General features: G+C 42.6%; 1 protein-coding gene and 1 long non-coding RNA gene across 54 annotated transcripts in view; one reads left to right on the forward strand and one right to left on the reverse strand.

Annotated features, from left to right (window-relative positions):
• The window catches only part of Myt1l (myelin transcription factor 1-like), a 406,515-nt gene that overhangs the window by 291,006 nt on the left and 99,884 nt on the right, over positions 1-15,625 (forward strand). For all 46 annotated transcript variants that reach the window (XM_087552088.1, XM_087552095.1, XM_087552097.1 and 43 more), the window contains 1 exon segment: positions 4,157-4,518. In XM_087552088.1, the coding sequence (XP_087408214.1) occupies positions 4,157-4,518 (362 nt within the window).
• LOC134479354 (uncharacterized) overlaps positions 1-15,625 on the reverse strand; it is a 157,276-nt gene that overhangs the window by 122,896 nt on the left and 18,755 nt on the right. For 7 of the 8 annotated variants that reach the window (XR_015622973.1, XR_015622970.1, XR_015622974.1 and 4 more), the window contains exons 1-2: positions 14,143-14,384; positions 12,997-13,097 (exon numbers count right to left, since the gene is read on the reverse strand). The exons of the other annotated variant lie outside the window; for it this stretch is intronic. This is a non-coding gene — a long non-coding RNA (uncharacterized LOC134479354). Of the gene's footprint in view, positions 1-12,996; positions 13,098-14,142; positions 14,385-15,625 lie in introns of those variants that run through there. 8 annotated transcript variants of the gene reach the window in all.

Consider the following 15,625-nt stretch of genomic DNA (forward strand, 5'->3'; position numbering starts at 1 on the left):
CCAACTAAGTATATGAATGCAGTTGAGTTTCAGTGTTCATTCTTTATTGTATATGAACTGATGGGACTGGAGGAGAGGAAGAGCAAGCACTAAAAACGAATTTGATTTCCAAGCCACATTTGATCCTCACGTGTGCAGTACTTGGAGGCCAGGAAGAGCATTCAGTACACACCCGGGACCAAGTTAAAACACTGCTCCATCCCTCAGGGGTGGATGCTTGCCCTGCAGGACACTCTTCCCCGTGCTGTTCAGGATTAGGAGGTCCTTCTAAATTTGGCTTCAAGAATCTTATACTGCCTTCCAAACGCCCAGCCTCTCCACCATGGTCCATCTTCATCCTCATCCCCATGACATCCATAATTTCTTCACTGGCCTATTATTCACTGAGCAATTCAGAGAGGCTGCAACACTCTCAAATGATTATCCAGGAACATGTTTTGTGTCATGATAAGATTGCTTCTCTGCTTTGACCATATGATAACTACTAGCCCCACCTAGCCCTGGATACTTAAAATTCGGTTAGTAAAGCATAGAAATTGAACTTAGAATTATGTTTAAATCAATACCTGCATGTGTTATGAGGCTGCTGTTAGATGCTGCAGTTCAGAAACTTAATGTCAGCAGAATACATGTTCTTCCGTCACCTCACAGAACAAAAAAGGTAGCAGGTGATCTGTAACCCCACTAGGACATGGTACATTCCAATCCTTCACCACTGAGGACATAGTGGATTGTCCTGTGAGTGTTCACTGGACGCCTACCACAGACAGTTTTCACGGGCTACTCAGGGAAGGCATGCACCTTGTGAGCCAATGCCATATGATCCAAAAGGATTAAAGAATGAGTTGCTAAATAATTGCCCTTGGATACTCTCTGCATGTGGCACATGGGAAGCCAAAGATATTAACTATAGCCCTGGCTTCTTCAAGCACTCTGCCACTAATTCTGCTTGGTTTTCTCAATCTGACGATATCTCAGAACTGTGATTTTTGTTGTCATTCAGAAAGACATGAATGATGGACAGGAGCCCAGCTGTGGTAGTACTCAGCACTCTAGGTACATAGGTGAGGGGGACACCTCTCTCCTCCTTCTGCCAGGCTGCCACCCACAAGCAGATGCCACAAATAGAACATGAGTTTGGCAGGATCTACACTCCAAACTCAGTCCCAGAGTTTGTCCAGGCTTCTGTTGCCCTGAACAGGCTCCTGAGTCAGCCTCTAAAATATGCTGAAATGTCTCTGGACTCAGATTCTGTTGTCCCTTTAAAAGTGGATACCAAGAGCTAGCAGTCAATGAGAGAGGTCAGAGAATTTGTCTATAACTTAAGTGAGACTATTCTCAGTATACTCACATAACAGAAAAACACCAGAGCAACGAACAAAATGAACTGACAGGATATGTGTTTGATGCCAGTGAATTCGACTGTTATGACACTGAACTCATATTTTCCAAAATGCAGTTGAAAACAGCTTACCCTTAGTATGTTCCAACAAGGAGAGTGGTCATCCTTGTTAGTCTTAATGACCTTAAATATTAGGACTGTGAATGTCTCGTATCCCCTAATAATGTATGGGTGAATTCATGCCTTGCATAGAGGACGAGGGTGTGTTACACACAACGCCCATGAGGTACTCATTCCTTAGCACTCAGACCCATGCACTAGGGTCCTATTAGTAGTCTCAAGTTACCCTCAGTTCTTGTCATCTCAAAACAAAGAATTCAGCCAAGAAATGTGGACAGCTTAAGCAGTTTACTTAATGAAAAGAAGCAGAGGTAGGTACCCTCCAGACAGCTTGGAGGGCTGATGAGAGAGCCTGGACTTGTTACCTTTGTGAGAGACTTTTAGGAATATTTGTCATAATCACATTTGTGGAGGTCTGATACCCCTTTTCCTTTTCAAGGGACAGCGAGCCAGTCAGATCTCCCTTTTAGGATGTTTATTTTCATGGTGAAACAACTACATTTTAAAAAAGCTCTGGGTCTTTTAAGGCTGCAGACTCTTCACTGATGTACATATAAGGCAACTGAGAAAGTCCTTAATACTGTAGTTTCTGATATATCAGGCAGAAACTGATAGTGCTTCAAGGTTGCTTAACCATAAGGGGACTTCTAACCATTAGGAGACACAGTTGTCAAGATACAACCACATGTTGAGAACAGTGGGCCATTGTGTTATTATTCTACAGCAAACACTGCCACAGACTGACCACCTAGTCTGAGTCAGGCACTAAATCCAAGTCCTCATGTTTACTGTTGGCATTTCATGATCAAGGTACCAGTGTGAGGAGACACTTTTTTTTCAGTTTTATTATATGTAAGTACACTGTAGCTGTCTTCAGACACACCAGAAGAGGGCATCAGATCCCATTACAGATGGTTGTGAGCCACCATGTGGTTGCTGGTAATTGAACTCAGGACCTTTAGAAGAGCAGTCAGTGCTCTTAACCTCTGAGCCATCTCTCCAGCCTTTTTTTTCAGTTTTAGATGGTAATTCTGAGGTACAAAGTTGAACATCTGTCCAAAATTACTCAATCGATAAGCCCTGCTCACAGGCAAGCTCTATTCACCATATTCCAGCACAGCAGACCCTGCCCTGCAGCCTGATTCCAGGACCCACCCTCGCCTCTTTTCATGAGAGTGATACTTCTTACTACCATGGGGTCTCAGAGTGCAAGGGAGGCTCCCTCAAGCTATGATGTGCAGTCTCCCTGGAGTCAGCCATTAGGTTACCCTCTTCAAGGCCTAGCCCATTCCATGGCCTAGATGTCACATAGCCATCCCTTTACTGGCTATCTCCAACTTCACTCACCTCGTTCATCATGCTGGCAGGCTGCCATGACCTTTTCAATGCACAAATCTGATGGCATCAGTGACTGCCTGCAAAAGCTCAGATAGTCTCAGAGTCAGCCCACTGAGTGGCTCTCCTCCTGCCTGACACATCACACAAACTCCACTATTTTCTTCTCTTGCTTTGATTACTCTCAGCTCTCCAGGGCTCGTTTGTGCTTTCTCTTCCATTCATATTGTTTGAAGATGATTTTGATATGTATTCAGGTGTCTTTTGTTCTGCCAGGTGGCACTTTTCTACCTTTTGGAGTTCTTCCCAGCATAATGTCTTCCTGGCATTTGATCATCTGCCCCTTAGATATGGTACTCTCCACGTATTATACGAGAGGACTTGTACTCTTAATTTACTCATTCTGTCTGAATTGTTTCAGTGCCATAATGTTAAGGTGTTTGGTATAGGACAGTGAGGAAATAAATATAAATGATACTGCTGACGTGTCAAAGTTAGACTGAACCTCACAGCACTGGATCAAGAACCTGCCCTTTTGCATCAACTTTTGTTGACTAGCACAGAATCCATAGGATGGCACTGGCTGACCAAGATCTGTGATCATGTCACCATTCCTAGGTTTCCAATGGAGGCAACACAAGTCTGAAGGAATCCCCCCTACTGCACTGGGCAGTTGAAAGGGGAGGTCACATGGCAGTCTAGACACATGCATTATTTCTCATAGCATGTTGGACACCCATCTGTTCCTCTTGCCCTGAAGCACATTCAGGCTTTATGATGATTAAAAAAAAAAGGAAAAACTAAATAGGCAACATAGTTTGGAAAATTAATTCTTTCTCAGAGAAAAGCTATAACTTCGGCTTTGATAGAGGATCTGGCCCAAGTTCATCTTAATTTAAGGGCAACTACCACTAATTGCTGAGTCATTCTACGGGAGCTTGAATGGAACTGACATTATCCAAGACTGACAGTGGCCCGCCTTTACATTACTAAATATCTAGTAATAATGAGTACATTGAATCTGGATGTTGAACTGCCTGAGATGCACATAGAGGAAGGGTTTCATAGCCATCCTCCTGACCTAGGGTCTCCATGCCATCCAGAATCATCGTAATGATGAGCTAGAGGACAGTGGTTATATGCTAGTGGCAATCAGACAAACACAAGCCGTACGTCGTTGTCATGCCATTTTCATTAGCAGAATTATGTGTGAGCGAACAGTAGTGCCTTGCTCCTCTGCATCTGCATGGTGACATTCATACTCAATCCCAAGTATGTGCAAGGCATCCCATTGCTCTGATGTTCAGGCAGTAACATAAATCTTTTTCTCTGTCCTTCTCTCCTATTTTTTTTTATCAGTGTATATGGTTGTCCCTTGGCTAAAAAGAGAAAGACGCAAGATAAACAGCCCCAAGAACCTGCTCCCAAGCGAAAACCATTTGCAGTAAAAGCAGATAGTTCTTCAGTAGACGAATGCTATGAGAGTGATGGCACTGAAGACATGGATGATAAGGAAGAGGATGATGATGAGGAGTTCTCTGAAGACAATGATGAGCAAGGGGATGATGATGATGAAGATGAGGTGGATCGGGAAGACGAGGAGGAGATTGAGGAGGAAGATGATGAAGATGATGAAGATGATGATGATGGTGATGATGTAGAAGAGGAAGAAGATGATGATGATGAAGAGGAGGAAGAAGAGGAAGAGGAAGAAGAAAATGGTAATCTTTAAATACTCACAAAACTTAGGCCATGCCTCAGGGTCAGTGTTTTGCATGAATTTTCTAGTATTAATATCCTTGGCATCTAACAATTCCAGGACTAGGTTCGCTCAATACCAAATGGATAAACTGCTTATGTGAACTTAAGCATTTATCTGCAATAATACCTTTAAGTTATACTCTGAGCTTTAGATTTTTATCAAATTGTTATTAAGATTTGTTGTCATGGCAATTTGCTGAACTATTTATGGGGAAATGTAGAAAGAAAACTAGTCCTGCATGTCTGATGTTTCAGTTGTTCTGTCCGACAGATACAGACTCAATCATGGCTGTTGGCACAGCCTTAGCCTCCAAGCCTCTAATATGTGAACTGGAGAGATAGATTCTGTCAAAGCCATACTTTGGTGACTGTTATATGGCAGGGATAAAAAGAGATGTTACTTAAAAGAAATGGTTGGTAGGTTGGCTGTATGTTTCTATATTGGAGAATGAAGTTTCTGGTCTGTGGTTGAATACTGTGGGTTGTACAAGCCAAGTACAAACTTTCTGTGCTTGAAGTACATGGGTAGCTTCCAGAATGCACACCAGAGGATTCATTTAATGTGTCTACATTCCTGTTAGCACAAGACTCAAAATTATGATTTTTGAACCCTACCCTAAAGATCACTTCTTTTCTGGAAAGAAATGATGGTTTTCTTGTGATCTGAGATAGAGCTTTTGCTGGCTTAGGTTTTGCCTCATAGAAATGCCAAAAAATGATGGAAATATGAGAATACTTTTTTCTCAATCTTATCCCTTGGGCTTAAGTATCTTCAAGAACATAAATTCCAAAACAGCTAACTTCCAGATACAATTCCATTATCTCATCCTTTAGAGAGAACACACCAAATTATCATGCAAGTGACCCAGATGTCAGTACTGTGATTTGCAGGCATAATGAACGGGCCTTGTTGCAAAGCCATGGCCATTTTGTTAGGAAGCATGATCTTTATTGGGCAGTCCCACATTTTCACAGAGCCTCAAAGTTATTATTGATAACAATTTGCTACTCACATTTGCCCTATGGTATCACAGAATGCTATGAGTAGAAGCTTAACAAGTTACATCATAGCTTGTGCCAATAATTACTACAATTAATGTGTGCTGTAGACAAATGTGCTGATGTCACTAATGATCTGCTAAGAAGTTATCATAGCCCTGTGTAATGAAATGTGAGGAACGATCGAGAGGAGACCAGTGAAGCAAACATTTAGGACATGGTATCAGCTGTGTGCAATTCTAAATGATATCTTTAGTTGTCAGCGCTGACGAGTGATTTGTATCTTGGCTGTGTGGCATCATCGCAATCATATAAAATACTGTCTTGCATATTCTCATCATGTTTGGGAAGCAGGAGATATTAATGTTCAGGGTTATGAACATTTGTATGCACAAAGAGTCTTGCCTAAAGTTAGAATCTTCTCTACTTTCTAAACTTAAATATTTCAGTTTTGTTTATTTGACGTCATAATTTAGCTAATATACCTTTTGAGCATACAAAGTGACATGTTTTTAAAGGTACTCAGAAGTCTTATGGAGATTGAGATATATAACAATGTGACTACACAGGCTTGAGTTCTTCTCATTTTAGCACCTAGATCCTAGTTGTATAATGAGCTCGACAGCAAATCAGAACCAAGAAATGTTAGCTGTACTGACTTAAGCAACTGGGCAAAAGGGAACCACCAAACAAGCAATTTCATAATAACCCCATAAGGTCCAGATTTTTAAATATCAAGCATACCTGGCCTGGCACCTATACCCAGGCATCTAGCTCATGCTGAGTAGGATCATGTGTGGAAGTAGAAACCCCTCAGAAAGGAGCAGCACAATCCCAGATATGCAGTCAGCCACTGACGAGCAGAACCCTACCGTGTCTGCTCCTCAGATAAGCAATCACCTGTCCTGAAAAGACCCACTGGTTTACTGAGGAGGAGCTCAGCACATGGTCTGCTATGAGACTAGTCTGTGCTACCCCAGTGAGGCAAGTATACCCTTGCCCAAGTCCTTCATAGAAATTGAAGCCCTTTGCACCTCAAGCACTCACTCCTGTGTTTCCCAGACCCAGGAGTTGCTTTGATGGAGAGTCATTCCCCAGGTCCTGATTGTTGAGGGTGTTCCAGAGGGGACACTAAAAGCTCATTTGATTTCCAAAATCTTTGACCACCAATGAACTGCCGTATAAGCCACCTGGAGAATCTGTCAGAAGTTTCTGCAGTGTGGAGAAGTCTCCACTGAAGAGCCTGTAAGCCTGTATTCTGAGACTGTTTAACTAGCATCCTACGGTGATGTCCCAGTCCTTTACCCGCTAGGTTATTTCATAATGTTTCAGGATTTGGAATCTCCATCAAAGGAACCACAGAACGTTGTTGATAGAGCAGCTACTCTTCATGATCAGACTCTTCGTTGTGCTTGCAATGTTAAAAAGAGGCTTTGAGAGGCAGAAATCCATCAGGCTCCTATTTTCACACCCTTACTATGCACTCACCCTTTGTCTTTTCTTCTTTTGTTCTGTTTTGTTTTCTTTTTTTTTCTTTTTTTTTTTTTTTTGGTTCTTTTCCCCCCCCACCCCCCCAACCCCCGGAGCTGGGGACCGAACCCAGGGCCTTGCACTTCCTAGGCAAGCGCTGTACCACTGAGCTAAATCCCCAACCCCTTTTCTTTTACCATACTGTAAAATCAGCTCACAAACCTCTAGCAGTTTTTATAAACTTACCCCAGGGTAGCCTGCCATACACATGCAAAGTACAGAGATGCCAAGAACCCCTTAGTATGCAAAAGCCGCTACTTTAGTGTGGGTCACTGTCCTAAGATATTTGTCTCTATGTCCCTTGTTGATAGTATCACTGAGTCTCAGGTTGAGCCTGCAGCTGACTCCTCAAAGGTTGGCTGTGTCTCATTCCTGCCATACAGGCAGGACCTCAAATGAGAAGCATGGAAGACAGAGGGCCTCATGAGGAGAACTTAAGCAGCCCATGCTTAAATCACAATTTAGGCAAATGCCACAGCAGAGCAGATAATGTTCAGTGTGAGGAAGTTGGGGCAGTGAACACAGGGAGAAGACTTGAACTGGCATCTGCCTGAGGGCCAGGCATGAAGCCTCAGGTCATCTGTGCTGACAAGGGTGCCATTGTGTCCACCCAGGAACTGCTTTCCCTCGACTATAACTTGAAATGTGGAGACTTTTTTGTTTCAGATAAAACACATTTACACAAATAATCAGATTATTATAAAAGGATCCTGCTAATTGTGGAACAAACATTTTTACATGGGAATTAAGTATTTCATTTCAAGGATCTTTGAGCATTGCAGTTTACACATAAGTCAAATGGCCCTGACACTGAGTTTCCTATGAGTACATGTAGTTACAAAACATTATTTTTAGAAATTGGACAAATCACAGGCTAGTCTTTTGCATAGAGTCTTATTTTCAGAATACACAGTAGAAAATGCAGAGTAACTATCTAATTCCATGTTAATTAAATAACAATTACATATCAAAGGTGGGTTAACCACTCGGCATTCCTAGAGTCTTTATTAGCAGATTTGGCACATGCCATGATTAAGGTCTTACAAAATCTCTACAATGAGAAGTGCAAATTCACTGCATACATAGATAATGAATATAAGGTATAGTTTATTTTCATACTCCATCCACCAAAAACAGCAGCCCTCTAAAATATTATATGCAATATACATACATATTTTATATACCCATTTATGTTTGTCCTTTTGAGCCCACATTTCCTCTGCTCATAGACAGCAAGGTAAATTCTTGAGGAAGGACTAGGCAGAACCTAGTCTAGACTGAACAAGACAAAACGACTATCCTCCTTAGCTTACACTGTTTCTTTAAATGCTCTGTTGCTACTGATAAAATGTCAGGGTTCCCAAGTGGCATCTGTCTCTGGCATAACCTGTCCCCACAATCATTGGGTGAAATCAATGCAGGTTCCCCTCCCTTTAGGGTGCCTGGCCTTCCATATCCCAATCAGTTAGCAGCCATGGGTGTGGCATCCTTGCGAGCTCATTTGGAGGAGTGGATTGTTGAGAATGTCTATATTAAGAACTTTCTCTAATATGCTAGACATTTGCTCAAGACCAGACAGAATGAAAACACGTTGTATGGAGGCAGAGTTTGAAGGCTGCTTTTGTTACAACAATGCAACCTCCACTGCTGTCCCTGAAGTAACTGGGGGACTGACAGTCCTTAGCTGCAGATTCTGGCTTGGTACCCTGTTCTCACAGTCCTCACAATGAAGCAAAAGACTTGTCTATGAGACCATCTTTACTGAGTGATCTCACTCTTCTGTAACTCAATCTCAAAGACCATGCTGTGTGAATCCCTCCTCATAGAAGCATCTTTCTAATTGTAAGATGTTCTGGGGTGTGGTTTTTTCCAAACAGAGTGATGTATAAGGTCCCCAGCTGCACTCAGGTCCTGATCATGTGTGAGGCAGAGGCTGGTATGGTCATAAGGGAAGAGGATAAAGGTGCTGAGCGGTCTGTACTGAGGCCCCACAACTCCCCAGTCTCCCCTCAGGGTGCTGCTCTCCATATTGATTAGCCAATTATCCTTCTGTATCTTTCCCAGGGACAGGTCCCTGATGAGGGAAGCCAGCTGAAATGCAGACAGACTGTGAAAATCAGAATTAGCCAGCCAGTGTTCTACTGTAGTCAGCAGAAAAAGCAATGAGTTCTGAGACCAGCGCAGCACAGAGATGATATGTTTAGTATGCAAGCCTTCACCTGAGGAAGGCTGTGGTCACAGTTGGGAGAAAGAATATGGTGGATTTCATCTTCTTAAAATTAACCTTCCCAATATACACAAAAGCCCTTTGTGGGGATATTGGAAACGCCAGTGTGCTGAGGTAGATTGTACTATAACTTGAGAATAAAAAAGCCTTTAGCCTCCAGTAGGATCTTTCTAAGTGTCAGTCCATAATTAAAAAAAATCCTGGTCCATATCAAGTAGCCTTTGCTTAATTATAAAATAAATTTTATTAAATTTAATGAATGCTCAAGTATTCTAAGACAAATCAGAAAACGTGATAAAAATACAATGTCTTATACCCTTAAGGTGCAAACACATTGGAAAGTGCTGGAGGCCGCCTTTTCTACAGTAATGAAAACAGGCTTACTGTAGAGTCCACTGCAGAGAGTCAGCAGTGGATTTGGTGTCTTGTTCATTTCGTTTTTAACCTGCGTGCTATGTGGTCACAGTGAAGCAGGGTACTAGGGGATCTGAGCTCTGTCCACACCACTCATTTTGAGAAGGTCATCCAGCCTCTTAAGGCTCTTGTAAAATAAGATTCACCCCTTCACTCTTTCCATGTTTTTCTCTGCATCCTAAACAGGCACAAGACACAAAAGAGCTTCACAAGTCTGAACTGTTTGCAACTGTAACACTGTAGCCATAATCAAAAGTGACCATATGACAATTTTTCCTGCATTTGCTCAGTTCTGCACCACTCTAGACCTGTAGTCGTGGCTACCTGGAACACTGACTTAGTCACACCTGCCCTGCTCTGTCCTGCCCTACCCTGCCCTGGGGGAAATTGGTGCTCAAGACCATCCCCTTAGCTCTGAGGGGGAGTGTCAGGCAGTGAGGAACAGTGCTCTCTGCTAAGGTTGCACCAGGACAAGGTCTCAAGATGTCTGCCCATAGTCTCAAACATGGTACATGATTCCTGTATACTCAGAGGGTAGTAGGCTAGCTGAAGCTTTTATGTTTGCATTAGGGTTTTCTCTTTTGCTTCAATAGAGCGTGAGTGAAGTAAGCAGAAGCACACAGAGGCCTGGAAGAATGAAGAATTGAGCATTGCATTACGAGGTGGTATCTTTAAGAATTCATGCTGAAGCCAAGAACATGTTTAGATGCTGAGGATGGGTAAACCATATTATAGAGAAAATACCCTATTCTTCTGTAGACTTCCTTAGAAATGAGTCAGATTCTACCAGGGATGAGGAAGGGAAGACCCAGGATCCCATCTCAATCCACATTAATGTAAGAAACCCACTTACTTCAGTGATGCCCTGGAGACAGAAGGGCCAGAATCTCATTATACCTATCCCATTACCAGGATGCACAGTCACACTGACACCTTGCCCTGTGAGTGAGTAGTCCTTAGGGTTGGCCAGTTGACCTGGAGAGGAGAGGGACAAACAGACAGAAGCAAGGAACAGGACCAGACAATGAGCAGCACTGCTGAGAGAAACAAGCAGGCACAGAGACAGGAGGACAGAAACTGCAGAGGAAGAGACAGACAGACACTCAGAGTGAGATAGGAGGAACTGCCCTATGCCATTGTCATCTCAGCTCACAAATGAGAGCATGTGACTATCCTATTACTTTTAAATCTTCAAATCTAGATAAGCCAGCACCCAGGTGTCATTAAGAAGCCCCTCAAAACCTTATAAATGAAAATTAACTCACATTTCATTAATTCAGTTCCCTAATGCATGAAAACATTAAGAAACTGAGTTCACAGCTTTTTTAAGTTTAAAAGGTGGCTTGGTTCCTGTTATAAATTAATTCTCTTTAAATCTTCCTCATTTCATTGTATAGGAAATTTTTGTTTTACTTACATAATGGACAACTAATAGTCAGCTACAGTTGGTAGGAAGCTTGCCTAAATTTTATGCAGCCCAGAGTTCAATGACTACTACTACACACCATGAAGAGAATTGTACAAGCCTCTGTGTGATTCTAGCACTTGGGAGATAGAAGCAACAGTTAAAGCAACCTGTAGGTTGCTGTTTCCTATAGGAAGCCTCATTCCTCTATGCTAGTCTACATCCCTAGAATCAGTGTACCTGAAAGTGAAGCAAGAATACTGAGGGCTGAATCTTTAACTTCAATGTCCCTGCCTGGCTAGTGCCATGTTCCTAGGCTCTGCAGAAGAAACTTGTCAAGTCAGCTAGGGAGAAGTCAGAGGAGGCAGCCATTAGCAAGCTTGGGACTCAAACTACTATAATAACCCATAATACAGGATACATAGGCAGCCTTATAACCTCTAATTAAAAGACCAGAAATTCCCCTTGGATGATTTCCCTCATCTGTAAGTCAGAGAATGGCATATGGACTTCAGAGAAACCACTATAGCAGCAGTAGGAAATTACCACCTTAGAGCAAAACTGGATCGTGGGATTAGCTGGAGGTTGCTGCAACCACTGTTCCCAGTACTCACAAGACACGAACCTTCCCAGAGCTCAGAAGAAGGCATCTAGTACTGGTGTCTTGACATGGTGTGGATAGGTCCTGGCCATGTTCCCATCCTCTGTGTCCATTTCTTCACACACTACATTGGCCATGGGACCTTAGCTTTTCTAGAGTCTTGAAAACCAGGCACTTACTGCTTCTCACCAATTCTAGCATCTGCAAAAGTCTCCTTCCTCATGAGAACTGCCCCCTCCCCAGCTTCTTGTCTTCTCTATATTCCCATTCAGCTTCCCTTTTCTTCACAGTATCAGAAAGCTGATACTAGGAAGGGTATATTCGTTTTCTACCTGTTCGACGTCTATGACTAGAAAGATGTCATCTATTGGTCTTATTGTTGAGTGCTAAATGTGACACATAAATAGGTGTTAATGCAGGTCATCCCCACTCAGCATACCAGGACTGGCTTATACAAAATGTGACAACTGACAGCCATAGCATTTGTCTTTAGTCTGGTGAGAAGGCTGGCCTAGTGCCCTTTCCAAGATCTCTATCTGTTTCTGTTTAATTAGGAATCTTAGAAATGCCAGTGTTTAGTTGGGGTTAATGAGTGGTTGCTAGAACTCCACAGGTATCTCTTTATCCTAGGTATCCATTATTCTTTCTGTACCTCAGCATCCTAGGTCAGACTTTCTGTAAGAGTTATGTTCTAATAATCAACTTAGCTGCTGGCACACCTTAGTATCTTGGGAAGTTTAGAGAATATCAATTCTTACTTCCTTTCAGGAGAATATAAACTTTAAGACAATGTCAGACACAAGGATCATTTCTGAGCAGGTGACTCAGTGGGAGAGGAGGGTGTCAGAAATAGACTGTTACGAGCTAGTCTGTGTTCTCTCAGCACTGATTTGGTAGGCAATGCAAGACCATGTCAGACCTTGTTCAGGAGTGACAGAGGCATTGGCCATGCCACAAGCTAGATTGATTTACAAGGTTAGATTGACAGCAAAGTGCACACAGGCATGGAGCAGACAAAATCAAATACTGGTGTGCTTGTCCGCAGACAAGGAGCTTGAGTTTTCAATGTACAGACATGGGTAGGATTAAGAATGAAATCAGAACAGAGCTTTCAGAAAAGAGGCTGGGAATTCACTTGGAGCAATTGTGTGTGACACATCAAAACCATGTCCCAGGATTTAGCAGCAACAAAACAAAAGCTCACTGGAAGGAGCTGCTACAGAGCAGAAAATGGACAGGAGTTAAGGAAACTGGAGCTGTACCTGTGTTCTGAATCCTCTGGCCTGCTCCAGTGCAGCCCTCTCCAGATACCTCCTGCTTGTCGAGTGTCCTCTTCCCCTTCAGGTGCGGAATAAATGGACTCCTGAGGTGAAAGACGGTAGTCCTTGGATACAGGGATCTGTCTGTATCCTAAGAACCTTAGTCTTGAGAGGCAAAAGCTTCAAAAGTAGGACCCAGGAGAAGGTAACATCTTCCCCTTTGGTGACAGTGTCAGATACAGGATGGATTGTTGGTGTGAACCTTTGAAGCCCTTAGAAGGAGTCAAAGGGGAGCATCTAAACTTCAACCTCTAACTTCATCTACCTACATAGTTGACCTATGGGGAGGGATTACTACCAAAAGATCCTACTTACATTTGTTTTCTAAAAGTCCCACCTAACCCTATAAAATTCACTGACTATAGAAAATCAGATGCAAATATCAATCATTCACTTTCAATAACATTCAAGAGAGAGAGCGTTTTATTACTATCTGAAAATAAAACCCCAGTGTCTCTTTCCTCTCCATGGTTCACCACTTCAGGTGTCTCCTCCTTCCCCACAGAACTTGCACCTCTTCTACTTGGAATCCATTAAGTACATGCTTTCCTCCTAAGGATGTTGTTCAGATAGAGCTTTGGAGTGAGGAGAAAGGGTTGGGTTTGAGGTAATCCTGTTCTGAAATCCTCAGGGTATCTATAAGAGCTGAAAAGTAACAGACGGTTCTATAATAAAAAATCTTAAGAAGGTGTAGAAAACTCAGGTAGAAGCTAGAGACACTTTGCCAATGAAGGCTTGCTGATAGCAAGTAGGGTACCAGCCTTTCTCCAAATGTGAGGTGAGAACATCCCCAAGTTGTAGCAGTAAGAAAAATTCTAATAGCTTAAAGTTAGACCTTAAGAATTCAGAACACCCTTCATGAGCTGTGACTATTAAATGCTTCTATAATACTAGTAACAAAGCAAACAGCAACTCCTAAGTAAAGTGTAATTAGGACACATGACACGTGACTATGGTAGTCACAGTTAGCACCACTGTTTAGCTATGATGAATCCATGCCTCTCTGTCCCACTCCCACCCTCCTTGTTGATCTAAAAGACTTTTATACATAAAAAGTGTCTGGTGTTGTTGTCTAGCTCAGCTGAATACCTGTTGATGATCTACTTGGAGCAGAGCACTAATATCCTGGGGTCTATCCTCATGAACTCAGTGTCCGGGGGCTCTGAGAGCAGAAGCCTTTGTACTGAACAGCAATGGGCTAGAGGTGAGCTTCTCTCCTACCATCCAAGGAGATGACACACGTGCTGCACAATGCATCTGTGGTGGCAGACAGAAGATGAGAGAGGAGACCCAGGCTGACTGTAGTCTGGTATAAGGAATGGAGGGTGTGTGACACAAGCTCCTGGGTCATAATGAACAGAACTGTGGGCAGTGCAAGTCTGCCCTCTGCTAGCCTCCTTAGGTGAATTTCACCTTTCACCTGCCTTTCTATTTCACTTGGTTAGACTAGAGCTGTCTTAACACTCATCCAGAGTACAGGTCTTATCTAATTTTCTAATCTTCTATGATAGTTACTCTTTATTTTCATTTTGGAATTTCCTAGGAGACAGACTCTGGGTCTACGTTTGAGAAAATTTCCAGAGATATTTTAAGGAGGGAAGACCTAGCCCAAATGGGGGAAGGGGTTTCATTTCATAGGGTAGAATGCTGGAATAAATCAATAAAAGAAACAAAAGAGTTAGGCGAGGGCCAGCAGTCTCTGTTCTTTGCTTCTTGAGGTGTGAAGGGTCCTACCTGAATACTTTTGCCACTATGATTCTACCAACTTCCTCTTGCATAAGAGACTGCATCGTCTTAATTGTAAGTCAAAATAAACCCTTCTCCCTTAAACTTGATTCTGTCAAGTATTTGGTCACAACAATGAGAAGATTGGCACATCTTCCCAAACCCAAAAGGACGTAAATTACATTAGTGCAGACACTGGTCAGTGGCAGGCCAGCCAAGCTAGCAAGCTTAGCACAAGTCTCAAAAGGTGGTGATTGAAATATGTCCTCAATTCATGCCAACCCAGTGAGGAGTATCAAAGGGAGAAAAGTCAGAAGAAAGATGCTGAGAATAACAGTAGTCACCACACAGGGTGTACAGCAGAGCTCTGCCTCATCTGATGAGAAAAATCTAGGTGTCTAGCTGCTTGTCTGTACTAAGCTCACTGTGTTCCTCTTCCAAGAAAACTGCAGTCTGGTTGCTATGGAAACAGGCAGTGCAGAAGACTGGTAAACCAAACATGCACAGCATTCCAGTATGGTCTTTCAGTTCTGTCACTTGAATACATGTTATTTGTGGCTTTCTGCTGATGCCTTTCAGGAGGAGTAGCCACTAGAGAACCTTTCTTGGGGACTCTACAAAGATTAGGAAGGACAAATAGACTTCTACCATCATAAGACTGGGCTTTGTGTTCTGAATTCTATTGCGAACACGCACACACACACACACACACACACACACACACACACACACTCCCTGCTCTTCACTGTCTATGAGATATGGTATGTGTAATATGTATGTATGTGACTTGATCAGTACTAAATATTTAAAAAGTTCTGTCTCAGACATGCTTTTTAGAGACAAACTC

This window comes from Rattus norvegicus, chromosome 6, assembly GCF_021556685.1.
Source record: "Rattus norvegicus strain SHRSP/BbbUtx chromosome 6, alternate assembly SHRSP_T2T, whole genome shotgun sequence".
Taxonomy (NCBI): Eukaryota; Metazoa; Chordata; class Mammalia; order Rodentia; family Muridae; genus Rattus; species Rattus norvegicus.